The sequence below is a fragment of the Anoplolepis gracilipes genome, chromosome 14, assembly GCF_047496725.1.
Source record: "Anoplolepis gracilipes chromosome 14, ASM4749672v1, whole genome shotgun sequence".
NCBI lineage: Eukaryota > Metazoa > Arthropoda > Insecta > Hymenoptera > Formicidae > Anoplolepis > Anoplolepis gracilipes.
The window spans coordinates 7,727,799-7,755,310 of record NC_132983.1 but is presented as its reverse complement, the minus strand read 5'-3'; the positions used below and the strand labels follow the sequence as shown (position 1 = coordinate 7,755,310).

The window sequence follows — 27,512 nt, the reverse complement described above, 5'->3', positions numbered from 1 at the left end:
AGATAATAGAAAAAGCTAAACAAAATATAAAGGTTATAGGAGCAAAACAACAAAAATTGTTATTTATAATATAAAATTTTAAAAATGCATTACATTATTAAAAAGAATAGAGTGTTTAGTTGTGTTAAATATTCTTTTTTTCAGTGTTAAATTCGTTATATTTACGAAACATTCAGTACTGTCGAAACACGCACACAATCCAAGAACCGCATGCATGAGTTGCGCAAAAAGCTGTACGCAGCTCATGTCACTACGCAAATTTGATGTTTCTAGAACCTTCCGCGGGGCAAGGGGAATGTAGAGAATAGCTATGGCATCATCAAGCGGCGGCGGCCAATCGTCCTTGATTTATCGATCTAATTATCGACCGCCAGATAACATGTTGAGTTAATAATACGCGATTTTTTCTTATAATAATAAATAAATAAGTAAATGTATATAAATATAAATCCTTATTTGAAAGTTTGTAATTATATTAAATTCAAAGAAATGTTAGTATATTTACTTAAAATATTACATTTTATTTTATGTATTTGTTACATGTTATCTGGCGGTCGATAATTAGATCGATAAATCAAGGGCGGTTAGCCGCCACCGCTTGATGGCGCCATAGCTATTCTCTACAGTCCCCTTGCCCCGCGGAAGGGGTCATGGAACAAATTGAATTCGCGCAGTTACGCTATTTTCCAATTGTGTGCATGCAGGCCAAGACCTCGCTCTGGCGTCACAGTCAACGCGACGCTCGACCAACAAAAGAAAAACTACTGCTACTGATTAACGATTTTTGAGGACCGTCTTGTATATTTTTTCATAAGATTTACGTAATAACTGACAATATTAATTTTGTACCAATATTGTAATTACCATGGCTTTAAAAGAGAATTTAAGGGGATACCGTACCGTACTACCTTACCGATCAAAACGATTGTTTAGTTTTTAAACGAAATTATTAAATTAGTTGCATAGAATGAAAAATGCTTCTCCATGATTAAAGTACATATAATAACGAACCGGGGTTGTGTTCAATTTTCAGTTAAAAACGAGAAAAAAAAATTACAGTTTTAAATTATTGACTGCTAGCGTCAAGTCATACATATATTTGTTTAATATAAAAGTTTTGCAATTTGCACGTACAAAATAAGATAGATTCCCGCTTGGAAATGCATGAAAGAATATATGTAAACTTTTAGAAATGATTTTGAGGTCTAGTAAAAATAATTTCGTTTTAAAACACTTTCATGCATATTATCATACGAAAATCGAAGATAAATGGATAAAAAAGAGCAGTAGATTAGTATACCAGCAGATTGACTTATGTCGCGATAGTCAGAGCTATAATCTTTTTCTGTGACAAGGAAGGACAATAGTACTATCCTTGTCTGTTTCATGCGTAGAGTAATATACATGCACGCCGGTGACACCAAACGGCCCGTATGACACACACACAAGCGCAAGCTGTTTACATGTGAGCTTGGCACGTGCGCGGCGCCACATATACACGACTAGCGCTTGTGTGTGCGTCATACGGAGAGTGAGCCATGCATCTGATTCGGCATTACTGATGCACGCTCTAATATCGTTTAGTGTAGTGAAGTTATTTGTGTAGTGTTAGTTATTTATGGATCAACAGCACGATTGGAAATATTTGTCTCTCTGTCAACGTAGAGTTTTCTTCAAGGAAGGCTGGATGAAAAGGTTAATATTTTCATTTATATAAAAGGAAATGTTTTAATGTTGTTATATCATGTTATTTATTATATTATATTGTTATCCAAATATGTTATGGCATATCGTTTTCGAATGAAAGATTTCATTACTCAAAGAGCGATCTTATTTTCGAATAAATTTATATTTTTTATCAAATATGAATTTTGATTCATAAGTTATATATAAATAATATATACATATAAAATATAATAATATATAATATTATTTAAATAATATAATATATATAGAGAAAATTACAATGTCCCATTTGACACTTTCACTTTTATAAAGCACATACTTTATTCTCTAATAATCAAATTATTAAAATGATAAAATAATGTTATAATGTTCTTGAAATTGTCCATTGATTTAAAAATCCAAATATTTCTATTAACACAAGACGGATTTTTAACGTCATTAATCACACTTTTTGAGTGATGACTTGTATCATTTGAAAACGATAATATTTCGTAATTTGACTTTCATAAAGTCCATTAAAACATTAATATTATGAAAATTGCTTTACATTTTTTTACAAATTATATCTTTAAAACAATTCCTAAATAAAACATATAAGTAGTATATATAAAGTCTATTATTAAAATGTGGTTTGCATGTGCGCATTAGTTAAAAAATAATCTCAGAGGCAATTTATTCGTGAGCTGGTTGCATTTTATGCCAGATGCGGTTTGCATGTGCGCACTGGTTAAAAAATTATCCCAGAGGCGATTTAGTCGTAATTTGGTTGCAATATTTTATGCCAGATGCGGTTTGCAAAGCGCACTGGTTAAAAAATTATCCCAGAGGCGATTTATTCGTGAGCTGGTTGTAATATTTCGTACTAAATGCGGTTTGCATGTGCGCATTAGTTAAAAAATAATCCCAGAGGCGATTTATTCGCGAGCTGGTTGTAATATTTCGTATTAAATGCGATTTGCATGTGCGCATTAGTTAAAAAATAATCCCAGAGGCGATTTATTCGTGAGCTGGTTGCATTTTATGCCAAATGCGGTTTGCATGTGCGCACTGGTTAAAAAATTATCCCAGAAGCGATTTATTCGTGAGCTGGTTGTAATATTTCGTACTAAATGCAGTTTGTATGTGCGCATTAGTTAAAAAATAATCCCAGAGGCGATTTATTCGTGAGCTGGTTGCATTTTATGCCAGATGCGGTTTGCATGTGACATTTTGCGCTGCAATTGTAAAGAACATTTTGTTCCCTCCCTCTATCAATACCGCGGCTATGAAATATAGTTGCGAGAGGAAAAAATTGCAAAAAAAATTGGACAAAAAAAAGAAAAAGGAGATTAAAACTTGCGAATTATTCATTGATGTTAAAAATCCATGCTTGGGTGCTTCTCCTGATGGGCTCATAGATAAAGATGGCCTGGTAGAAATAAAATATCCTCTATCAGCTGAATATTTAACAGCGGAAGAAGCTATAAAGACGCTGCCTCAATTAAAAAGCGTTTTTGATAAGAAAAATCTAGATAAGATGAATCCAAAACATCGATTTTTCTATCAAGTTCAAGGCCAGTTAAGTGTAACGCAGCGAGAATATTGTATTTTCACTGTGTGGACGCCAAGAAGCTTAAAAATAGTACGTGTTAATAGGGACAATGTATTTTGGAATACTCAAATGCTGCCCTTTTTAACACGTTTCTATTATGATTGCATGATGCCCGAAATCTTGGAGTCGACATAATAGACATATGCCTATTAGAAATCCCAAATATATAATAAAATAGAAGCTCAAGAAGCAGCCTAAAATTTACTGGTCGAAAAAATCGTCGACAATATAATATAACCGAAAATATTATCAAAAAAAGTCAATGTTGCGAATCCAATATTTTACCAATGGAAGCAACTAATACTATTATTACTGTTCTGACAAATGCGGAACAAGATGACGATTGCATCATTGTTAGTTATTCACAAAATAAAGAAGACCTAACTAAAGATGATATAGCGAGACATAAAGAATTTCTCGATAAACAGGTTATTCCTTTTATAGCCCAGTAAAATTGCTCGATATTTCACGATTTGGAAAAAATAATTGAACAAATGCTGCAATTTCGTGGAGAGGTGTGTTTTGGAGTGCTTTTTGACATATCAGAAGTCCCCATGCGTGGAAGCTACGGAAAACTCACAGTGGTGACAAAAAGGTCCAAAAAACCTGTTTTTCGTAAATAATTCGAAAAGTATCAAGTTTATGAGCAAAAACATGAATATCAAAATTGTAGTTAATAAAATTCCGCACAATTTGATTTTTTATAGAACTCCGTACAACCAATAGAAGCCGAGATAGAATTTTTAAAAATATGGGTCATTTTGCGACGCGACGAAAACGCGCTTGCGCGTCGTGCATTTTTCGTTAATATTTCAAAAATGGTCATTTGGATCGCAAAATCGTTTAAATAAAAGTTGTAGAGCACTAAATTGCGAATAAATTGCGTTTTTTTTATTCCTGTGCGATCGATATTTGCAGAGATACGAATATTTAAAAATTTTTTAGTGCGCTGTTAGTGGCTAAAACTACAATTTTCGTGTGAAAAAGTCGATTATAATTCAAAAAGTACTGATCGTACGCATATAGCATGTATTATAAAAGTAATAGGGAATAAAATTTTGAAACTTTTCATGTACATTTAAATTCATTTTGGTAATGAGTGTATGAGATAAAGGCAAGAAAGTTGCAAAATTTGAATTTTGAAAAGTATTTTGCAAAATAACTCATTTCCAGTTGACTGTAGGCTATAATAACATATACATTAATTAAAGACAATTAAATTATCTTTAAAATGAGCCGCGGCAGACCCTTCTACGATAAATCGTTTATGAGTTATACGTGTTTAAAAATAAAGGCCAATATACATTTTTATTAAAAATTACAGTTATAGTTCATATACATATGAAAATGGTCCAGCTGCGCCAACGTAACAAAATTTCCTTCAATTTAGGTCCTGTGCATTTTCTTTGTAAAGTTGACAGAAATGAAGATATAGACAAGAAAAGGAATGAAAATGCAATTTTGGCATAATTTATCCGAAATACAGCATTTTTCCAATGCCTGTTTTTTTAGTAAAACACATCTCGTGATGGACTTACGCAGCTGGACCATTTTCATATGTATATGAACTATAACTGTAATTTTTAATAAAAATGTATATTGGCCTTTATTTTTAAACACCTATAACTCATAAACGATTTATCGTAGAAGGGTCTGCTGCGGCACATTTTAAAGATAATTTAATTGTCTTTAATTAATGTATATGTTATTATAGCCTACAGTCAACTGGAAATGAGTTATTTTGCAAAATACTTTTCAAAATTCAAATTTTGCAACTTTCTTGCCTTTATCTCATACACTCATTACCAAAATGAATTTAAATGTACATGAAAAGTTTTAAAATTTTATTCCCTATTACTTTTATAATACATGCTATATGCGTACGATCAGTACTTTTTGAATTATAATTGACTTTTTCACACGAAAATTGTAGTTTTAGCCACTAACAGCGCACTAAAAAAATTTTTAAACATTCGTATCTCCGCAAATATCGATTGCACAGGAATAAAAAAAACGCAATTTATTCGCAATTTAGTGCTCTACAACTTTCATTTAAACGATTTTGCGATCCAAATGGCCATTTTCGAAATATTAACGAAAAATGCACGACGCGCGGGCACGTTTTCGTCGTGTCGCAAAATGATCCATATTTTAAAAAATTCTATCTCGGCTTCTATTGGTTGTACGGAGTTCTATAAAAAATCAAATTGTGCGGAATTTTATTAACTACAATTTTGATATTCATGTTTTTGCTCATAAACTTGATACTTTTCGAATTATTTACGAAAAACAGGTTTTTGGACCTTTTTGTCACCACTGTGAGTTTTCCGTAGCTTCCACGCATGGGGACTTTTGATATGTCAAAAAGCACTCCAAAACATACCTCTCCACGAAATTGCAGCATTTGTTCAATTATTTCTTTAAGAAAGTTCCATTTTACTAGGTTATTAATTTAGTAAGGGACAATGTATTACCTGTACGTTGCAAACTAAACGACGAATTATTGGACCGATTTTTACGCGTCGTAAGAAATAAATCTCATTTTAAAACACAAAGTGTGTTATATTTAGAATATCCTCATTTAATTGAAGCAAGTCATAGCGACAAAAGCTTACAAATTATTGGAGGAAATTGTAGTGATCACTGGCAATGTATATTTTTTGACAGCACCAAGCTTCGAGTGTACGACAGTTTATCCGGTTGTACATACGATAAATTGGCGTCTAAAGAAAAAAATTCCATTGATCGTCGTTATCCACAAATAAGTGCAAATGATATAATATTTACAAAGATTCAAGTACAACCTGATGGATATGTTGTGGAATTTATGCTGCAGCTTTCACCATTGTAGCATTAGAAGGAAATCCTTCTAACGAGAAATATTCCAATCGTGTGGAATACATGAGGCAACATTTTCTTAATATTGTAGCAGAAAATGAATTGTCGCCTTTTCCAAAATGGTAATCCAATGAATCATTGGAAAAAGGCGCTTCAATATTATTGATTTCTTTGTACTCGGAGAGACGAAAATAATACATTATGGTTGAGTCTTACGAGAATGGGCGATGGAAGGTGCCTATTCTATATATAAAATATTCTATAAATATATTTTATATTATATATGTTATATATACAGCCAAGAGCGATCTAACGTGTACTGGCATTATACGTTTCTTTTTGTTAATTACACATTGACGTTCCATATGTATATATGTCAAATGATATATTCATATTCTGTTGCATTTCTTTGTTCGACCAAAATTATTGCCATGCAAAGCCATGTGCGGAAGGAATCGTCATGCAAAATGTGTGCAATGAATATAAACAAAATATTTAATTATTTAAGAATTATATGTATATAACATTGTCCATTTAATGTTATATACTTATTTTTATCTCTATATAATAAATACAAATAAATTGTTAAACTTTTTCTTTAATTTTATAAATGTATAGTATTATATATATTTGTGAAATAAATATTTTATCATATTTGATATCTCTTAGACACTTTGCACACGTCTACTTCATCTTGTACATAGCTTTATTATATCATGGTTTTGCATATGCCAAATATGCAATAAATATGGAACTAAATATGCTACAATGTTTAATTTGAGAAATATATATGTGTATATAACACTATATACAGGGTGGACCATTTTAATCCATCCAGTCGAATATCTCGAAAACCAAGCCCGGGAGAGAAAAATGTTTCAGACAAAAGTTGTATGGTTTCGAGGGGGCCATAAGATGGTACCATTGGTTTGACCTTGAAAAGTCATTTGAAGGTCATGTGAAGGTCACTTCAAGTTTTTTAAATGTAACACCCTGTATATTTTTACATATTCTTGTAGCTCATCTCGAGAGCTTTCTAAAACACTTATGACAAAGTATTTTTCATTAAGTATTTTTTGAGTTATAAGGCTTCAAAGTTGCAGTATTTTGACATAAAATACAAGATATCTCGTAAAATATTCATTTTTTGATTATCTAATGATGCTGTAGAAAAGGAATTATTAAATATGATTAAAAAAAAAAAAAAACTTCTCAACCGATTTATCCAAGAAAGAAGACATAAGTAATATTTTTGATAATGAGAATGATCCAACAAAGGTTGATCAAGGAGAACGTACTATTCAACTGAATTCTTCTCCTTCTGACATAAAGACTTCTGAAAGCTCTGTAAGTTTATTTTTTTTAATTTCCAATAAAAAAAGTGAGAATTTTTTAAAATGCTGGTTTTGCTGACTTTTCAATATTTAACATGTTTTATTTTGTCTATTATATATCATACTTATTTTAGGACACAGAAGATGACAGTAATAAAGAAAATAATGACAATGCTGTCACTGACGAATCAAGTAGTAATGAATATAATAAGAAGGAAAATTAGAATAAAATTTCAGAATCTAAGAAACTTCGCAAAGTATGTAAATTAAAAACGTAAAATTTATTTTCTTCAATTTTTATTCATTTAAATTTTAAAGTAATATTTATGTTTTGCAGTTGGCTGCTCAATTAGCTGCTAAATTTGATATTCAAACTCTAGAAAAATTAGTTTCCCTTGAGCCAAAAGCTGCTCTCATGCAACACAACTCTAGATTTGGGAACGAAATAATTGCTCGGACTGAGAGTGATAATGAGTCTAAGATATTGAGATCTGAATTTCAAAGGAAACACCTAGAATCGGCTCAAATATCTGGAGCTAAAATTGAAATTAAAATGTCTCAATCTTTTGAGTCAGAACCCATTGATAAATCTCAATTAAAACTTTCTAACAATAATACAAATACTAATACGCAGATTCTTAACTCTGATTGTGTAAAAAATATCTTTCCTAAAATAAAAATTTCTAGCTTGAATAATATGTTCAGCGGAGATATGTTTCTTGTCAAAGATCCTGCATGGTAAGTACAGTTTCATATTGTGTAACGTACTGTTTTATATTTTTCATGACAATGCTCAAATAGACAGACGTGTTGAACATAGCATGCTTAACATTTTATGCATAATTTATGATATACAATTTAAACAGCATAAATAATACAAATAATTTAAAATTAATAATTTATAATTTAATAATAATTTAAGTGTAGGAATTATGTTATTAAGTTACATATACACAAAATGCTGGCATGCTGCTGTTATTTTACTGTTTTTTTTATTAATGATAGTGTTATAGTTGGCTTATGTTATGACGCATCATTATGCGTAATGGTATATGGGCGTAAAAATGTGTAGTGAAAATAAAGTTGAAATTAAAAAAGATTAATCGATAAATAGATAACTTAAGGCACAAAATATTAGTGAAAAGAGTAATGTCTTTGATGAAAACTTCTTTTACTTACCCATCTGAGCCAACAAATAAAAATGATTTCAACTTGATACAGGAAAAAAAAAATTACATTATGTATTTTATATATATCAGAAATGATGAAAAACACATTAAATATATTTTTTGGTGTATGCGGTCTCTCATACTTGTATCAATGCCGCGAGCATTAATTTTTTCGCTTTTGCAATTTGTTTTTCGACAGTAACAGAGCTTTGTAATACTAAAAATTATATATAAAAATTAATACTTAGTAGTAATGGGGCAGGTATGGCCCGTCAAAACAAACCCCCACCACTGCGCCCACGGGCACCGCGGGGGGTGTCTGGTGTTTTCCCCCACCACCACCAGGACTGACAGAAAAAAAAGTGGTGGTTGGAGGGGGAAGGGTTCGTGCTCAGGTAAGAAAAATTTATTTTTTGGAAAAATTTTCTGGTTTTCTCGGGACTTGAACCTGGGTCCTTCGTATTGCTGATCCTGGTCCTGGTGTGTTGAGCTAAATAAGAACTTACTAGAGTAAAGGTTAGATAAGGCATTTATGTTACGTAGTGGGGCAGGTATGGCTCTTTGTCCGATATCGGTTACGGTGCTGGTGAAGGGAGTAAAAAGCGCTTTGATGTTCTGCAAGCGGAGCAGGTATGGCTCTTGGGACGATAACGGTTACAGAGACGGTGGTGGGACGGAAAAGTGCGTTCTGCACGTGGGGCAGGTATGGTCCGTCAAAACAAATGACGTCACATGGTAGTTGACCATGTATAACGTCATGCCTGTGAAAATGAAAAAAAAGATAATAACACAGGAACGTGCAGGTTCTGTCAAACGCGATGGTATGACGCAACGAAAGAAATAGTATTATCGGTGTCTTATATTACGATGAGCGCCTATTGTTGAAAGAGGTTGCGGAACATCCTCTTTCAATAATAAAAGTAACGGAACTACTTATATGTAAAATGGGAAAGAAGAGCGGGTGAAAGAAATAGATGATTAAAAATAAAATTGCTCACATTTATTGATGCAGATTTTTACTACAAAAATCAAGATTCTTATTACATATAATTAAGGTAATAATAAATTTTTATTAAGTAATAGTTCAATTTTTTAATATTTTATTACACAAAGGTTTACATGTTTAAGCGTTACATGTCGGTATGTTTAATACGTTTTTCGTGAAAGAAAATTTTATTAAATAATCGTACAATCAAGCGATCGTTACGTTCGCAATCTTCGGTAAAAAGAGTAAGAAACTGATTAAGATCGTAACCGCTACACATATAATATAAAAATACGCAGCAGTATTGCCCGCAAGTTTGAGAAAAAATTCCTTGTAATTGCTGGGTGTTCCAATGGTGGATGGTGGAATTTCGCCGCAGTCGGAGTAAAAATCCGGAATACAAAGGGGGTAATCCGTAGTTATCGAAGTAAGTGCCTGTACCGTATTTATCGAGGAAGAAAGCGACCCAATGTTCTCCAGGTCGAGTATGGTTGTCGGTGTTAACAACGATGGCCGTCGACCTCGTCCACACCCTCGGAACTCTGTCGGCAGAATACACTCCCACATGTCTGGCATCGAGATGATGGAGTGCTTGCAAAATTTCGCGAGAGTTCATTTTTTTCCAACAAAGGCGAACGAACGTGCGGTATTGTTTGAATAACGTCGGTTTTTACCTCTTTTGATAATGCGATTTTATCAATATCGGCTTTCGGGTTTTCAATGTCGGTTTGCGTAGTAATGTTAGTAATTTTGAACTTGTTTTCATCCAGCAATGTCTTTGATTTCGTCAATTTCACGAATTCCTCTTCTTCTTCTTTTTCAATTAGATGTTCGATTTTTTGCAGGTTTTGTTTCTCTATTTCATTACTCGATTTAATATTTTCATTCATGTCACAAAAAACATAATCTTTGCTTTCGATTTCCTCGGCGATTTCGTCGTCCGTGTTCTCGGAGTATATTTCACAATCTTTCTCAGTACTACAACTAACTTGAGTACTAAACGTAACGTCGATATCACAATTATTTTGTGTGACTAACCAGTATTTTAGTTTATAAGCATTGTGTAATGCGCAACGGAAGATTCCAAAATTCCAAAATCCGTGGTGAGAGCAATATCGTCCGTCTTCTTCTTTTGATGATAGGTTTTTAAATGGCGGAGAGATATCTTTCAAGTTATTTATATCTCTGGAAAGTATATTCCGCAAGTAGCTTGCCTTTTCATTGCCTCTAATGTAAATGTAACGCACACGTCTTGTAATTTCGCGCAAATGTGAAATAAAATATTTCAGATTAGTTTCACCGTCGATACCGTGATAATTTTGCGAGAGCCAATTGTTTTCTCGTCTTGCTTTTGCGGATAATTCTCCAAATGGATGTGGAGGCATCATAATCCAATGATCGACGATTGGGGCGTCAATCGAGACAATAGCGACTTCCTTTGGGATAAATTTATCGTTGACATCACGGAGCCTTGTATGTCGATGACTATGTCCATATTGTGAAAATTTATGTGCTTGCAATGACAAAGTATAACCTCTTCACGAAACGCTCGCGTTCACGTCTCGAATGAAACTAAATCTTCTTTTGTTACAATACACGTTTTTGGAAAACACGGCGATATCAATATTTTATTTGAAATTGGAGGGGGAATTTTTAACCGAGTATTACACTACGAGGCATAAATCGTGCATAGATAAACTAGCCGGAAAAATCGACGATGACTTGACGCAACGCGTCGATTTCTATCACATTATCGAACTCTGCGTAAACAATACAGTTAATGGTCTCGACGAGAGCTCTCTCGAATCGCACTTCTAATCGCAAACTTCCATGTTTCACAAGATTCCAATGGCCGGCACAATTAGCGGACAAATCGGGTGTAAGGTCAAAAGCAAATAATGTATATCCCTTGAAATAATCCTCTCTGCTTATAGAATTTCCTTCATTCACAAAATAGATATCTGTCCCCGAAAAAAGCGTTTGATAAGCTTCAACATAAAGCGGTTCTTCAACCGAGAAAACCGGCTGTAACGGCCTACTGGGAATTTGCATACCATTGACATACATTGAGAAGAAATTTATACCCCAATTTTTTAAATTAAACGGATTTAATTTTCTATCACCATTAAATGCTTTATTATTGACGAAACCGACTATTATTCGTTTCGGTAGTTGACCTAATATTGCATTATCTATTGATTCCGCCATTACCCCGGTATGAATCGTAAAAGTTTTAACCTCGACTCTCGTAAGTGGATACTTAACAGTAACTTTACTCAACATTCTAGCGTGTGCGAGTACCACCCCGGCGCTTATTTTCGCTCTTCTCACAAGTAAGCTGGCATCCAATATATGAATTTTCGATAAACTGTTACTTTCCATGAGACAAAATGAATCTTTCGAGCGTACGAGTCGTAAGCGTACTTCTACGCCGTTAATTAAAAATTTGTTTTGATTGAAAACGTCGCAATGAAGATGTCCTATAAGATCTAGCGCTCGTTCTCCGTGAATGTATCGAGCTCGTCTCACGAGCGCGGCGTTGCCTTTTGATTCCAATAGATCGTCCATGTATCCGGGTGTATCCGCGTCCCACAGACTCGAGGTTAGATGGGTAGTTTTTGCGGGTGAAGAGTAATTTAACAACGCCTCGATGTACGCGCGGTACGCGTAAGCGTTGTTTGGAGGCGACACGAGCTTTTGATTAAAATACACGTCGATCTGATTGAGGATGGAGTGGAGTAAATGATTTACGGGACCTACTTTGACCTCTGTGGCGGCGGCGGTATCTCCCGTTCGCGGCGCGAGGTCGTCGTTGGTTTCCACGCGCACTCGAAGACTCAGCATGGTATGTGTGAGATCTAAATATTCTTCTCCATGGCCTGGGATGACGAATTCTATCGGTGAGTCGTCCGAGAGCGAGCTGACGGGTTTGTAATAGATCCATTGTGAACTTTCGATGCTAGTCTGCGTGGGTGGTAAAGAAAAAAGATCGAGTTTACTTTTTAAACACTCGCTCGAATGCGTATGAAGAAAAGACATGATTATTTACCGTAAATTTTTATCAATATCTTTTACCGATATTTTCGTTGTCTACTGTGTTTAGCGTAGTATCGTTTAAGAAAATATGTCGGATACGGTGCGCTTTCTAGAAGTTTTACGATGTTTCGCGGAGGAGTTATGTCTTTTCTTTGACTTGCAATTTTTCTTTCTCCCCTTGCTTTTTAATGTTTTATTCCGCGCTTTGGTTTTTTTCGGTAATCTTCTCTTATTTGATCGCCGACGTTTACGTGACGACGTTACCGCAGATTTAACGATACGCGCGTTAAGCCCGGCGAAAGGAAACTGAGCTGCGTGCATTTTCGCATCTGTCTTATATCCCGAGCCTTTCATCAGACTACTTATTTTTTCTTTAGCTTTTCTCTTGAGATTTTCGCGCGATTCTTTAAAACGGTTTTCGGCCGACACCTTTAGCGGTATATTATTTTCAATATCACCGATTATATTAACACCTGCTTGTAAAGCTTCTTTCCCTACTGCATGCGCTCCTCTACTTAGATAAGGTAGTATACGTCTAAATAATCCTCCTAGAAAACTTCCGATTCCATGACCGCGTTGATAAGGTGCGCCGACGAAAACTCTCGAAATTCCACCACCTCTGCCGCTTTGTAAATTGTAATACTTGTAGTAGTCTGTCATGTTGCATTTGAGAACTTAATTTTTATCTTTTTCCCTATGACGCCGACGTTCGCAATACTAACGGGTTCGCCTAAAGTGTAACGTCACAGTCGATGTTCCGGATTCGAATACTATTTTTTTTCCAAACTGATCTCTTATATCGATTTCAATCCTACTGAAATTTGTTCGTCGTAACGGGATATAATGCAGAGAAGAGAAATGTTTCACTTGATTCGTTCCGTACTCGTAATCGCGACCATGCCCCTCGACCGACACTATTCGGAGAAGAGGAGACTGCACATCGCCTGTTATGTAAGGTTCGCAAATATCACAATAAACGAATAGTTTATCGGGAATACCGCGAGCCAAACTACAGGGTTCGTAACTAAAGAATCCAAAGCGTCCCTTTTCAAAACCGAGTTTAAAAATTGATGTAGATTTTTTTTTTTAATCAGGATTATACGTCGTAAGCATAGTGTAGTATCGTCCTTCCCGCTTAGGAGCATTATAAAGTGCATCCCCTAAACCGAGTATTCGTAGAAGTTTATCGGAAAAGTTTACATAATGATTTAGTTTACATTTATTTTCATCACACTCAAGGTAAAACTCTATACTACCGGCGGATAACCCCCGTCGATCCAGACGAAAATGCGAACCGACTCCTTTACACGTCGTATTAATCGCGTCGAGAAGTTCGTCCATATTTTTATAAATGCCAGCCCGTATTTCGTCTTCCCTCGAAATTATCACAGAATCTTTTTCCTCGTTACCTTGAATGTCAACATCGGCGAATGTGAGTATATTCTCACCGCGTTGTATATGAAAAAAAGTATTGGGAAATTGAATTTCGCTGAACGCGACTTCCCATTCGCCGTGTAACTGTATCGATTGAGGCAATTCCGTAATAAATGACGAGGTAGTATTGTCCGGAAAATAACGCATACTGCTATTGCTCGGAAGAACCAGTAGAAATTGGTCCTCCCTCATCTCAAAGATTTGTTAAACTTGAAGCGGAAATCCAACTATCGAACTTGCTAGGATAACCACGCCAGCTAACTAACAGCTGTTTATTATCACCACGTCCTCTGCTCTTTATCACGCGATCGACGATAAATTCTTCCTCCTGTAAATTTTTCTCAACTAGGGCTAATTCTTGCTCGTAAAAAATACCGTCTATGACCTCGCCGGCTAAGTCACTTAGTTCGTACACTCGCGGTTTTCGCCAATCAAGAACCCGATGAATTCGAAATATCTCCTCGCTCCACTTTGCCTCGTAGCCTTTCTCAAAGGTGACTTTTGCTCTACTGATCCGCACGAGTTTGCCAACGCGATATTTAGCCTTTTGTTTTTCGCATTTCTCGTTTTTCCAACAAAGAGTTATATTTTCGCGCGCAATGCGGGCATTTTCCCGCGTAACGACCGCAGGTTGCATTTTGATACTGGAATGACGCGTGTGATTATAAGCATGAACGATATCCTACAAAACATTTATGTAATGTCGTGTATTTTTATACGTAAAATAACGCCACATACGTTCCTTGAGTGTTCTATTAAAACGCTCCACTATAGCTGCTTTAATATCAGGATTGCGAGTTACGCGAAAGCGAATGTCTTTTTCTTTTAAGAATTTTTGTACAGGACGCGCTATAAATTCTTTACCTTTGTCGGTCTATAGGCAAACCGGTAGATGACCATTGCTTCTCGAGAATATACGCTCAAAAGCTCGTATTACACAGGTACCTGTTTTGTCACGTAAAGGTTCAACCCATACAAATTTACTAAGCATATCGATTACTACGAGTAAATAGGAATAACCGTCATTATAGCTCTTGAGATTACGGAGATCAATCAAATCAGCTTCCCACAAATCGTCGATATTTGTCACATTATAATGTAAACGCGGAAATTTTCGTCATACCGGTCGATGCAGCGTGTACGCGTCTTGCGATTTAAGCCAGTCGAGAACATTGTTGGGACTAAAATTCGGTTTAACGGCTCGCGTTAAATTGTCCACCGCGGAATACCCTGCGTAGTGCGAGGGGTCGTAATACAGTTTTTCGAATTCCGACATTAGAGTCTCATCCAATCGAGTAAACGTTTTTTCCCTTTCGACGGAGAATCTTCGTTATCGTGTGTTAATGTTTCATCAGCGCTGTCTTCGCCGGCGGATACAAATATCGTGTCTGCGTCGGACTCGTTTAATTTACGAGTGTATGATTTTGAGCGCAGAGTTTTCTTCGGAGTGGAGCTCCCGCGAGGTAACAGATTTTTAATACGATGAACTCGTAACAAATTGTGATTACCTATGAGATTGGAAGGCGTGTTTATATCATACAGTAATCGAGCAAACTGAATTATTCCGGTTGCTTTTACGGTTTTTCTTTCCCGTATCGCGTCGTTTATGAGATCCGAGATATTCGATCCCGTTACGACTATACCGTCTATAGTCACAACTCCGCGTCTATCCCAGCTAATCTTAGACTCCGGGGTGTCTACCAAATATTTCAATAGAGCGCGTGCTTTGTCGCGATAAGATTTCGGCACGGAGACGACTATTTGTTTTATCATTTCCACCGATTGAGCGCGTTTTTTTCCGAAACTGCTACTAGCATTACTATCGTTAATGTTACCGTCACTGCTAATTAAAGTTTGCGTTTCCGAAAGTTCATCGTTATCGTCATCATACAAATCTTTCATGTCTTCGTTCTGCTCTTCATCTACCTCGCCATTATCTTTGCGTAAACGTTTTCTCGCAGCTCGAACAAAGTGAAGATAACGTTGAAGTACTTCCTTATACATTTTCCATCTTTCTCCCTCGTCGCGGGGAGTCGCAAGATTAAGAATATGGCACATCTCAGTATCAAGTCGCGATAAAGTAGTTCCAGGCGTCTGCACCGTATTATTATTTTCGTTAACATTTTCCAGATTTTGTTTTATCGAATTATCCGACGATGATGCGCTGGGTGCTATTTCCGGATGATGTTGATGTTACATGCGCTGCATTCTCTCGAGATTTTCCGTAGAAATTAAAACCATTTTTTTAGCTCTTTTCATTATTCAAATATCGGAATTGTTAATGCTTTACTTTTTATTCTGAAAAAAAAAGCTGATATAAAAAGTTGTATAATTTTTCATTTCCCGATAATCCGTGATAATATAACCTCGAGTAAAGGAGCAATAAGATAGGGTAAGAATCCTCCCCGTTATACCAGTAGCTTTCTTCTGCCTCTCCAATTACCTCATTTTGTCGCGACGCGTCGTAGGATGGTTTTATGCTTGGCTAATCGTCTTTTTTCGTTACTTCCAAGCGGTACGTTTCCTTTGAGCGTATTATAAGCGCACTCTTGTATGCACTTTATTAGTTTATTATCTGCAGTGCGTAAGAAAGACACTCTTTGATTTTTTTTCAGATAGCACAAAGTTTTCAAAAGACATGCGTTTCGCTCGCCGATTGATCGTCTAGCAGTTTTTATTGCTCTGTCCGATGAATTCCGCGACGCCGGTGACGAAAGATATTTATTCTCTTTTACCATTACGATGTAATAGTGCGACTGACAAGATGCATATGTAATCACCTTTCTTTTATATACTCCCTCCTCTATTGCTCGATCTACGAGGTACGTAGACGTAATGCAGCGAATCGTTGGGAAAGATACACGCCCGAAATCGATATTCGTCTGGAGTGGATTGTTTCAAATCAAGCAATAAATACCCATGCGGTCTCGAGGTTGCGTCGTAGTATGCTTCTTCCATAAACTTTGGGTCGTCGGGATATACTTGACGTGCTAAATGACGAATTTGGGTACGATTACGCGGATTTTTGAAAACAACTATATAATTCGCGTTGAGAGATATGTCACGCTGTCCACGCCTCTGATGGAACAGATTTTGCGAGATAAGAATAACACTGAGATTCTTATGATGGCTTCCTTTCGTAAACAGATCCACGATAGCGTCGCATGATGATGATTCTCTCATAAGATCGTCGATTATTACCAATTTCGGAGAAAGCGGATCGTTGGAATATTCTTCCGGGCGCGGCAATCCCTCTCAAAATTCGATTATTTTTTTTTTCGCGTTTCTCAAAGTATTACCGCTAAAGTATCCGCTTCTTCGCGCGCTTTTCTCTTCTACTTCTCTTTCACTCACAGCGTGTTGTAAGCGCTGATACGCATCTTGCCACTCGGCGTAATAAAATAAAATTCTCTCGAATCGTACATCGGACATGATTGATAAACTTCGAAGGAAAGTTTCCACGAAAATCGTTTTTCCGCATCCCGTAGGTCCGCAGACGATCGACGTCCAAGGATGTTTCCAGCGTACATCCATTTTGCAAAATGAGCGATTGCGCATTTATACACAAATTTATAAATGAAATAAGTTCATCGTCACCCTTACAAATAATAATAATAATAAGCTTGTTAAAAATGCGCATGCGCGATAAATTTTTAATGTTAAACGTTGGAATGCAGAGGAATAAGCTTATCCGCGCTTCGAGGCCCTCCACCCGCAGCGGTCGCGTGCTCGCGTTAGCGAATATCTCGCTGAGCGTAATGGCGCGGTGATAAGCTGTAACTTTAGTAAAAATGCTCTCACCAGCATATATATGCTCGCGATAACAAGGGATTGAGCGTACGCGCTATTTTTAAAAAATTATTGTTTTACTAAATAAAAAATATACCACTTAAAAACTAAATTAATAAAACTAAAAAATATAAAAAGTTGGGAGGAAATAGGAGCAGTATTTTTATTAAAAATAAATTTTTTATTTTTATATATGCATTTACATAGCATTTTTCTTATTAGCTATATTTATATTTTCCAACTAAACTAAGATTTACATTTTATTATAAAAAAAATTACAGCTATATTTAAAACTAAAATTTTATTTTACAAAACTTTACATTTTGACAATATTTATATTTTACGCAGGGTGGGAAAACGTGCGCAATTCTATATTTTTACACACAAAGTTAGAGGAGTGAACAGGAAAGTATGCTAATATCTATCAAGTTTCTGATAAATACCCGTACGGTAGAGAATATCGTTTTGTTTTTATAAATCTTCGTTTTAATAGCACAGGCGCACATCTCTTTTTGTTTCATCACGCGTAATTATATCATGAAACACTGTGCGCCGAATGGCTTTAAACCGAAGATTTATCCTCGATTCAGGGGTTGTTTCTTCTACTTGTTCCTCTGCCTGTTCCTCTCTTTCTCTTTGTAATAATAATTCTCTAATGCTAATAAAATTAACTAAGCGCGAGTTTTCAAAATTCAGAGTTATACCCTTTACTTTACAAACTTCGCGAGTGAATCCATCGGGTGTACGAACCACATACGCGTAAAATTTCGGTCCACCGGATACGAACGACTCTATGTAGCTACCCTCGCCGTAGTTTGCGAGTTCATCCGTCATATCGCCTAAAAAATTACCCGTACGCGGTTCGTATTCCTGAGGATCGCCGGTACTCATGTATATACGGTACTCACGTATATACATGAATCGGTATCATAATATAAAACGCGATTTTCTAATTTTTCTAAATATCCGTATAATTTTAATCTTGCTTGTGCCGTTGTGTAAGCTGCTATTACTACATTAGTAAGGGGCGAAGGTACGATTGCTTCTTGTCGCATTCGTGACGAAACATATATTACCTCGTCGTTTACGGGCAATATATCGGTTATTTCGTATTGCGGGCTAGTGAATAGGCTCATTAATTTCTGCTGCGTTTTAACGATGTCAGTATGTGGCAAGTTTTCGCGTTGACCAAATTTTCCCCAAAAAGAATTTAACGCTAGTTTCGCGACCGAACGTAAACCGGGGTTGTGTACGATGTTATTTTTCTCAAAAGCAATACCTTCTGTTTCCTCGTACTCACGAAGATATCGCTCTTTAGCATCATCATCTGTGCATTCGCTCGGCCAACCATTAGCCTCCTGCTTTAATTGTAAAAATGTGTTTATATATCCGGCGAATAGACCTCCCTGGCGCGTGGTGTGATTATAACGAGTGACATTATACTGCCAAATCTCACTAACCTCTGTCACAAAATAACCTTTCTCAATAGCTTAATTTAATTCGCACGATATCCATGTACCTTCGAATTCGCGTTCGAAAGGTTCATGAGCGCACACGGATTGAGAAAATGTTTCGCAACAAGCACGACACAATGCGAATAATAATTTACCCTGCACGCGATAGGGTAATACAGAGTGAAAAAGATTGCGGGGAGGGAGTACTCTTCAACGAACGATTCCTTCGACCGAGTCGAAATTATATCCCGGCGATATTCCGATTAATTCCGCGCATTCCTCGCCTACGTATACCGTTGGATGCCCGATCGGAAAAGCACCGGTTTTCAACACATACGGGTACAGTGAATATACATCAACGTAACGTATCTTCTCCGTTCCCGTAATCTCGTAGCGCGTCACAATATTTTCCGTGCGCCCTCCGTAGAAGGAGTGTCGAGGATCGAGCGGTTCGTTGTCTAACATTTGATGACGTTGTAAATATTCACGCATCTCAACATTTTCATTTATATCGCGATCAAAGTCGCACTCCCATTTCTCTATCACCCTGTATCCCCGTGTTCGAAGACGCGATGTCGTTGCGACGGTATGCTCATAACGTAAATCTATTATATCTATATGATCTGACGAAAGCGGTTTATCGCGATTGACTCGAAAACATCTCGGACAACCATGCCAGAAACATCCGTGAAATTGTAACACGTAATATTGCGTTACCCCGTTTTCCGCAGACTCGTAGTACCCATCGATAAGCGTGCCATCGGATAAACGATATTACCTGCTTCGCCCTGCGTGGAAAATGCGATGACCGAGCTCACGCTCCTTCCACACTAACCACTGTAGAGCTTTGCGCGACTGAATATTTACACGTCTGTAACCACCCGCAGGAATAACACCTATCTCTCTTTCGCGCAAAAAGTTTTTTCTGAATACTCTCATGCACGTAGAAGCAATAGTTGTACATTCCTCGAATGGACACACATCCCCGCACTGTAAAAAGATCTTTCTAAAAGCCATGCACGCTTGTCTAAGAATATCTACGTCATTACGGCAGTAATCCAATATTTCGCGTTGAAAATCAAACACGTAGTTCGCACGCGTCATCTCCGAGTGCCATGCCAAAAATTTTTCGCGTTCTTTCACCTGCATAGAATCAGGTGAATAATATTGTACATTGGGCAGTGGACCGACATAAGATTGATTATCGATAGTATTAAATAAGTGAGGAAAAATACCTTTATTCGAAATATCCGTCAGACCGAAAGCCTTGGGTAATTCGGATAAACGCATCGGCATATAATTAACACTATCGATAAATTTTGTACGTCCCACCGTTAATACAACTATTTTCGTTCCATTTAAAATTACTTGCGGCTCTAACGAGATACGGTTTTCCGATATGATGTAAAATAAATTGAGCATCAAACGATTTAGCGTTATGTGCGATACAAATTATTTGTTTAAAATATTTTGTCGGACGCGTTACAAAATCTACAAATTCCTGTACGGGATTACGATGAAATATATATTCCCGAATCCCGCACCAACAACATTGCACCGAGGTTTCATTTATTTCCGCGCATAACTCACAAATTTGATGAGCGACGCAGAGCGTAGGCACGTGAATTTTTACATTCGTGGTACCTTGGAGCGTTTCGTCTTGCCTCGTCTCAAAGTCGTAAAACACGAATGCTACGCGGCTTTTTTTACGTGCGGGTATACAATTATTTTCGCCGCCGTTCCTCCGTTGTTGTTGCTCCTCATTCTCTTTGATAAATTCTGTACAATAAGGATTGGAATTATCGCCACGCCAAATAGGTAACATATAACAAAAGTGGTTCAGCGATTGTAAAGAATGACACACGGTACAATAAGCCATGTCGCATTCGTGTTGTTTATTTCTTTGAATTAACCGGTCGCAATCGTTACAAAATCGTACAATTTCGCAAACGCTTTTTTGCGATTTTCCATCGTATGATTTCCGCGCGCAGTGACGCTCCAAGCACTCACGATTAAAAAATCCCCGTCCACAATTATCGCTCCTAATATGTGGCGTATCTATTTGCTCGCACGGCGGCATCGCTTTACATCGCGGACATTTGTTAGAGCATCGATGCTCCCCCTTATCGGAGTGATAACTTAAATTACACGGAACGCAGTATCCTCGGCCACCCGCGGCGGCCCTTAAATTTAAAATTACGTCGAAATGCTTTATGTCCGGATGAAATAATATATTTAAGCACGTTCTTGTCTCTCGCTGTAGAGAGGCTAAGAATTCAACCCCGTTGTACAATGGTTTACCGCCCCGACCAAAAGTAACGATATTATATATCACTATAGCAATATTATCCCCGGCGAGATATTGTTGAAAGCGTTCGATTTCAGGAATTCCGCTTCCTTCCTCAGGAATCGTGACACCCGCATTCCTCGTAAGTTGCAACGCTAAGTCGCGTTGTAACACAGAGTTTTGTCGTCTCACTGCGTTCCATTTTTCATGTAACTCTCCCGTGCGCAAATTTCCACGCTCGTTAAAAATTTGAGCGGATACAAGCGCACGAGGGAAACATAAATTGTCCGAATTGGAAATCGTTAAAATCGAACGCTTAACAATAATATCCCGTGTAAGTGCGTTACGTCCGCTTCCCTGAGGAGGAGTAACTTTAGAAACGCGGATATTAAACGCTAGAGCTATATCATGACTGTCGCAACTTTGCGCTAACGAACTTACAAGATTCCAAATATTCTCGTAAGTCAAGTCGCGAAATGGTCGAAACGATATACCTGCGGGTCCACGCGTAAAATTTCTAGAATCAAAAGTCATCCCGACGTAATCACCCGGTACGCACGAACGCGTTACGTACGTGTGAAGTTCCCGAAACGTTCTCTAGCCAGTTATATACATTAGCCCCCTCGGGTACGGGTCGGATACGAAAACTAATTTCGCGTCCCTCTATACCGAAATTTCTAAATTGGCGCACGTTTTCCGATAATAATACAATACTTCTAAAATTATTTTCTATCTGATCGCCAGTATATACACCCTCCTCTTCTCTTCTATCGGGCTCGTTTTCCACAGCGTCAAGTGTTTCCTCATCTGCATGCGAGTGATTTTTTTCTTCTCCTACGCGTACTTGTTGATGTTGATCTTGTTGAGGTTGTATTTCGCCGCTTCTTCCACCCCCGATCTGTACTGTGAAAAATAAGAATAATTAAATTATTTTGATGAAATATTTCGTAAAATATTTCTCTCTTACGTTTAAATTTTGTTAATAATGTAAAATTGTTACGTTATTATTTATGTTAAGCTAACTTACTCGTTTTAATCTTCTCCCTTCAACCTTCTGTTACACCGGTATATCTTTAGGGATCGTACACCGACGTGTATGAAATGTCGGAGATGATAGTTGTTGAGTAAAAGTTTCCTAGTAAAATTTTTTCAATTAAAATAAAATTTAAACGTAAGAGAAGAACTAAAGAATGTGTTAAGTTATTACCTTCTTCTATCATCGACACGTCATTTATATCATTTTCTTCTTCTTCTTTCTCCTCCTCGTCTTCCGCTTCTTCTTCCACTTCTCTCATTCCTTCTTCTTCTTCTCTCATTTCTTCTTCTTCTTCTTCTTCTTCTTCCTCAGTCATTTTGCCCGATTCTATTTCTGCCTCTTCATTTCCCTCCATCAGGTCTTCATTCCGTACTTCTTCGTTTGCTGCGATGTAATCTAAAAAATATTGTATTATTTCTCTTGTTTAAAAAATCTTTCGCGCTATTTTTTTTATTCGATGTAATATTTTTTACTTACTTGCAATCTGGGAGAATATGACCACTTCGTCAATCGAGCTAACTTCTCCGGAAAGCGGTTCCTCTGTGTCATTCTCTGTGTCCTCCTCCTTTAAATCGATAACAGGAGGTTCTGGAGTTAACACATACTAAGAGTGCCCGTCCTGAAATGTACGGTATTTTAAAATTTGAAAAATAATATTTTGTTTTTCATCAACGCTATAAAATATGTGTTAAAACTTACGTGAAGGTCCCGCCTCTGGCGACGTGTCTGCTTGTCGTCTCCTGCGTAAACTTAATCTTCCGGTTCGATCTTCGTTTATTCGAGGGAGACGATTTCCTTCGACTCTCGCGATCGCGATCGGACGCGTTGAGTCTAAAAATTGTTTGATTTAAATAACATATTTTATAATTTTAAACCCGATAAAAGTAAAAATAAAAACTTACCATTCAAATTCTGAAGAAATCGATGAAAATGCAGCCGAAGAAATTCTATGTGCCCACCAGCATCGCTCTCTTCCTCACCAAAACAGATTCGCGATTCGATAACTTCTCCGGCGATATTCAAAAGTTCGCGAAAATTGCAAAAATGTTCTAGGCGGAATAATACCGTGAGCACCACGCTAGGACACTCGCCAACGAACTTTCCGAAGACACTATAATTTTTTTCGTCGTCGCTTGTTAATCCCGATAACAATTTGTCAAATTTCTGGCCGCATAAACTCTGTGCCAGTGAAAGGCAAATTTCTACAACGTTTTTAAGATTCGACATGATAATTAATTATTTGCACTGTAACTCGCGTGATGGATAAAATTCAAATTCGGAACTTAAAATGTACTTTTTCCAATACGGAGAACCATATTTATACATTTTAAAGAAAACGGCTCTTTAGGAAGAGGGGAAAATTCTTTGATTTTGTATTGGTCGGATTGTTAAACAAAATGCGATAGGACAATACAATGCAAAACTTTCGAAAGAATGTTTTATTATTATATTTTCTTCTTTTATGATGGATTAACGGTAAGTTCAAAGAAAGTTTTGGAAATAATCTATTTCCTACGTTTACATTTTTTTTTGTTACGTACGATAATAAACGAATATTCCTTTTTTGTTACGTGAAGTAATCTTTATTATTTTCTTTATTTCCGCGGCGCCTCGTTATAAGAAAGTTTTGGAAATAATCTATTTCCTACGTTTACATTTTTTTTTGTTACGTACGATAATAAACGAATATTCCTTTTTTGTTACGTGAAGTAATCTTTATTATTTTCTTTATTTCCGCGGCGCCTCGTTATAAGAAATATGTCGTGAAAAAATTTCGGTAATCTTTATTATTTTCTTTATTTTCTCGCCGACTATTTATAAGAAATATATCGTGAAAAAAATTTCAGAAAAACCAACAAGCAATAAACGCTTATTCCTTTCTTTTTGTTACGCAAAGTAATCTTTATTATTTTCTTTATTTTCAAAGTAATCTTTATTATTTTCTTTATTGGCACTCTTTAGAATTTCTTTCTCTAAATTTTATTTATATATATATATATATATATATATATATATATATATATATATATGAAAAATTTTCTTTTATTATATTTTTCACGATTTTTGTAAAACTACGTTATAAAAATATTATTCTCTGAACTTTAGACGCGACACAGGCAAGCTATGGAGAGTAACGTACATTTTTATAATCTATTTTTTAAATTGATTTAAAATTCCATACACATATAATTTTTTATTATTCTGCGCGCGCATTTTCCCCACCGCATTTCTATTTCATCTTTCTAATTTAAGTATTTGGGAAAATTAAGTTCAGTCGTTTCCTGCCATCCGAACTAGCAAGTTCAACTGTAACAGTTCGTTGTTTTCGTTTGTATTCTGTGCGTGATTATTCGAACTTCGATTTTTTACGCAGAAGCAGCTATCATGGACAATCGTAAGGAAATTTCAAATTTCAAGAAATCCTTGTATTCAGTCAGAATGCAATTTCGTGGGAAAAATCGAACTGCAACGTATATTGTTATCTATAACATATGGTCTGAATTCATCCTATACGAAGAAAATTCATGTGGGCCTTATGGCGTCGGATGGAGAGGAACTGGATTTTCTACCGATTGTTAAATTATCATCTCGCTGAAGGAATTTGTTTCGATATGGAATCGTGGCAGAAATTTCAAGAAAACATGGAACAGATGTCTTTGTACTTAAACGGTGATAAAATTAAACAGAATACGATTATCATCGACAAAATAATTATAAATTTTACTACCGCATATGGTGCTAGAGCTGTGCTAGTAGCGTATCGCGAAAACGTGCAAGAAGATCTTCCTTCCGAAAACATCGAGGATACGAACGCAAATGGGTCTACACCGAAAAAACGGAAAATTTACAGCGTTGCGATAGTAATGCAGAGAGCAACCTTTCTGGGACTGAAAAATATAGTTGGATGTGTAAACGCTCGTTTGAATCAACTAAATTTAATTTCCAACAGTGTCAACGAATGTGCGCGATATCTAATGAACGAAATAGAGATAAATCTTCCTATTAATAGTAACATTAATAGCAGTATTATAAAACTTCTGATCAATAGTAATAGCAAGGAAATAGAACGTAACGTTCGCATTCAGCTAAAAGATTTATCATTTCTCGATATATACTTTGAAATAACATTTTTAGAAATAATCTCGCTTTACCTCAATCAAATTGTACATATGATAGTAACAAAACGAAAATTATAATCATTATCCCAGGAATATTTTCTTCAATTATTCATTTTGTAAAAACTTCTTGAATAATTTTGATTTTGTAAAAAATTTTAAATATAAACGTTACATATTTGTACATTTAAATCTATTGTCGATTTCTTTCACCCACTCCTCTTTCCCATTTTACATGTAAGTAGTTCCGTTACTTTTATTGTTGAAAGAGGATGTTCCGCAATCTCTTTCAACAATAGGCGCTCATCGTAATATAAGACACCGATAATACTATTTCTTTCGTTGCGTCATACCATCGCGTTTGACAGAACCTGCACGTTCCTGTGTTATTATCTTTTTTTTCATTTTCACAGGCATGACGTTATACATGGTCAACTACCATGTGACATCATTTGTTTTGACGGGCCATACCTGCCCCACGTGCAGAACGCACTTTTCCGTCCCACCACTGTCTCCGTAACCGTTATCGCCCCAAGAGTCATACCTGCCCCGCTTGCAGAACGTCAAAGCGCTTTTTACTCCCTTCACCAGCACCGTAACCGATATCGGACCAAGAGCTATACCTACTACGTAACATAAATGCCTTATCTAACCTTTACTCTAGTAAGTTCTTATTTAGCTCAACACACTAGGACCAGGATCAGCAATACGAAGGACCCAGGTTCAAGTCCCGAGAAAACCAGAAAATTTTTCTTACCTGAGCACGAACCCTTTCCCCTCCAACCACCACTTTTTTTTCTGTCAGTCCCGGTGATGGTGGGGGAAAACACCAGACACCCCCCGCGGTGCCCGAGGGCGCGGTGGTGGGAGTTTGTTTTGACGGGCCATACCTGCCCCATTACTACTATACTTTTGTATAAAAAAAAAAAGAATTTTCTTTTTGCATGCATTTTTAATATTAATATATTACTTTTTATTCACATTTCCAGCAATCCCAACCATTCAGCTTTGATACAGAAAACAAATCACCTACGAAGAAAACATCGCTGGCTAAGCATGATGTGTAAATATTATTTAATACTTGTTAATAATCTAAATTTCTCTTATATATATATATATATATATATGTGTGTGTATATATTATTTACAGATTGCAAAAGAGAAAAAAAAAGTTCCAAAGTTTAACATGTGATGCAAAACTGACAGAGCAAAGTTGAATGGTTGGGATTGCTGGGAATGTGAAAAAGTAATATATTAATATTACAATAAAATACATGCAAAAAACATTTTCTTTATGAAAGTATTAATTTTTATATGTAATTTTTAGTATTATAAGGCTTTATTACTACCAAAAGACAACTTGCAAATGCGAAAAAATCAGTGCTCGCGGCATCGGCACAAGTACGAGAGACCACATACGCCAGAAGGTATATTTAATGTGTTTTTCATCATTTCTGATATATAAATTGATTATATAAAATATACAATGTAATCTTTTTTTTTCTTAAAAGGATTTTGGGATCCAGAATTTCCTGATGAGACATTATCAAGCACATAATATCGGTAAAATAATAACTTATAATAATAATAATAATAAAATATAATTTATAATAACAATATATTAATAAAATTTTGAAAAAATAACACGTACATTTTATAATGTACACTATAATTCATATATTCTTAAATTTGTAATAGTTACGTATTTATATTTTAATAAATATATACCTATATAAGTATTTTGATATGCAATATTA

At 36.1% G+C, this 27,512-nt stretch overlaps 1 protein-coding gene, 2 long non-coding RNA genes and 2 pseudogenes across 3 annotated transcripts; 3 read left to right on the top strand and 2 right to left on the bottom strand.

The window, feature by feature from the left end:
- Positions 1-7,335: 7,335 nt before the first annotated feature.
- LOC140673602 (uncharacterized) lies at positions 7,336-8,078 on the top strand. The gene is made up of 3 exons (XR_012048076.1): positions 7,336-7,462; positions 7,584-7,706; positions 7,787-8,078. It is a non-coding gene; the product is annotated as an uncharacterized lncRNA (long non-coding RNA).
- A 3,223-nt stretch (positions 8,079-11,301) lies between these two features.
- LOC140673495 (uncharacterized protein F54H12.2-like) lies at positions 11,302-13,299 on the bottom strand. Its single transcript, XM_072906476.1, has 2 exons — positions 12,904-13,299; positions 11,302-12,567 (listed from the first exon to the last, which is right to left on the bottom strand). Exons 1-2 carry the CDS (start codon positions 13,297-13,299, stop codon positions 11,302-11,304), a joined length of 1,662 nt encoding a protein of 553 aa, XP_072762577.1.
- A 57-nt stretch (positions 13,300-13,356) lies between these two features.
- Positions 13,357-14,716, bottom strand: LOC140673529 (uncharacterized; annotated as a pseudogene).
- A 10,047-nt stretch (positions 14,717-24,763) lies between these two features.
- LOC140673494 (uncharacterized) lies at positions 24,764-25,960 on the top strand (annotated as a pseudogene).
- A 797-nt stretch (positions 25,961-26,757) lies between these two features.
- Positions 26,758-27,161, top strand: LOC140673336 (uncharacterized). Its single transcript, XR_012048045.1, has 3 exons — positions 26,758-26,818; positions 26,906-27,001; positions 27,083-27,161. It is a non-coding gene; the product is annotated as an uncharacterized lncRNA (long non-coding RNA).
- The last annotated feature ends 351 nt before the right edge of the window (positions 27,162-27,512 follow it).

Coding starts and splice junctions, on each gene's coding strand:
- LOC140673495 (XM_072906476.1), bottom strand. CDS start 13,299: ATGACAGACTACTACAAGTATTACAATTTACAAAGCGGCAGAGGTGGT. Junction 12,568..12,903: donor CGCGTATCGTTAAATCTGCG/GTAACGTCGTCA, acceptor CCACCCACGCAG/ACTAGCATCGAAAGTTCACA.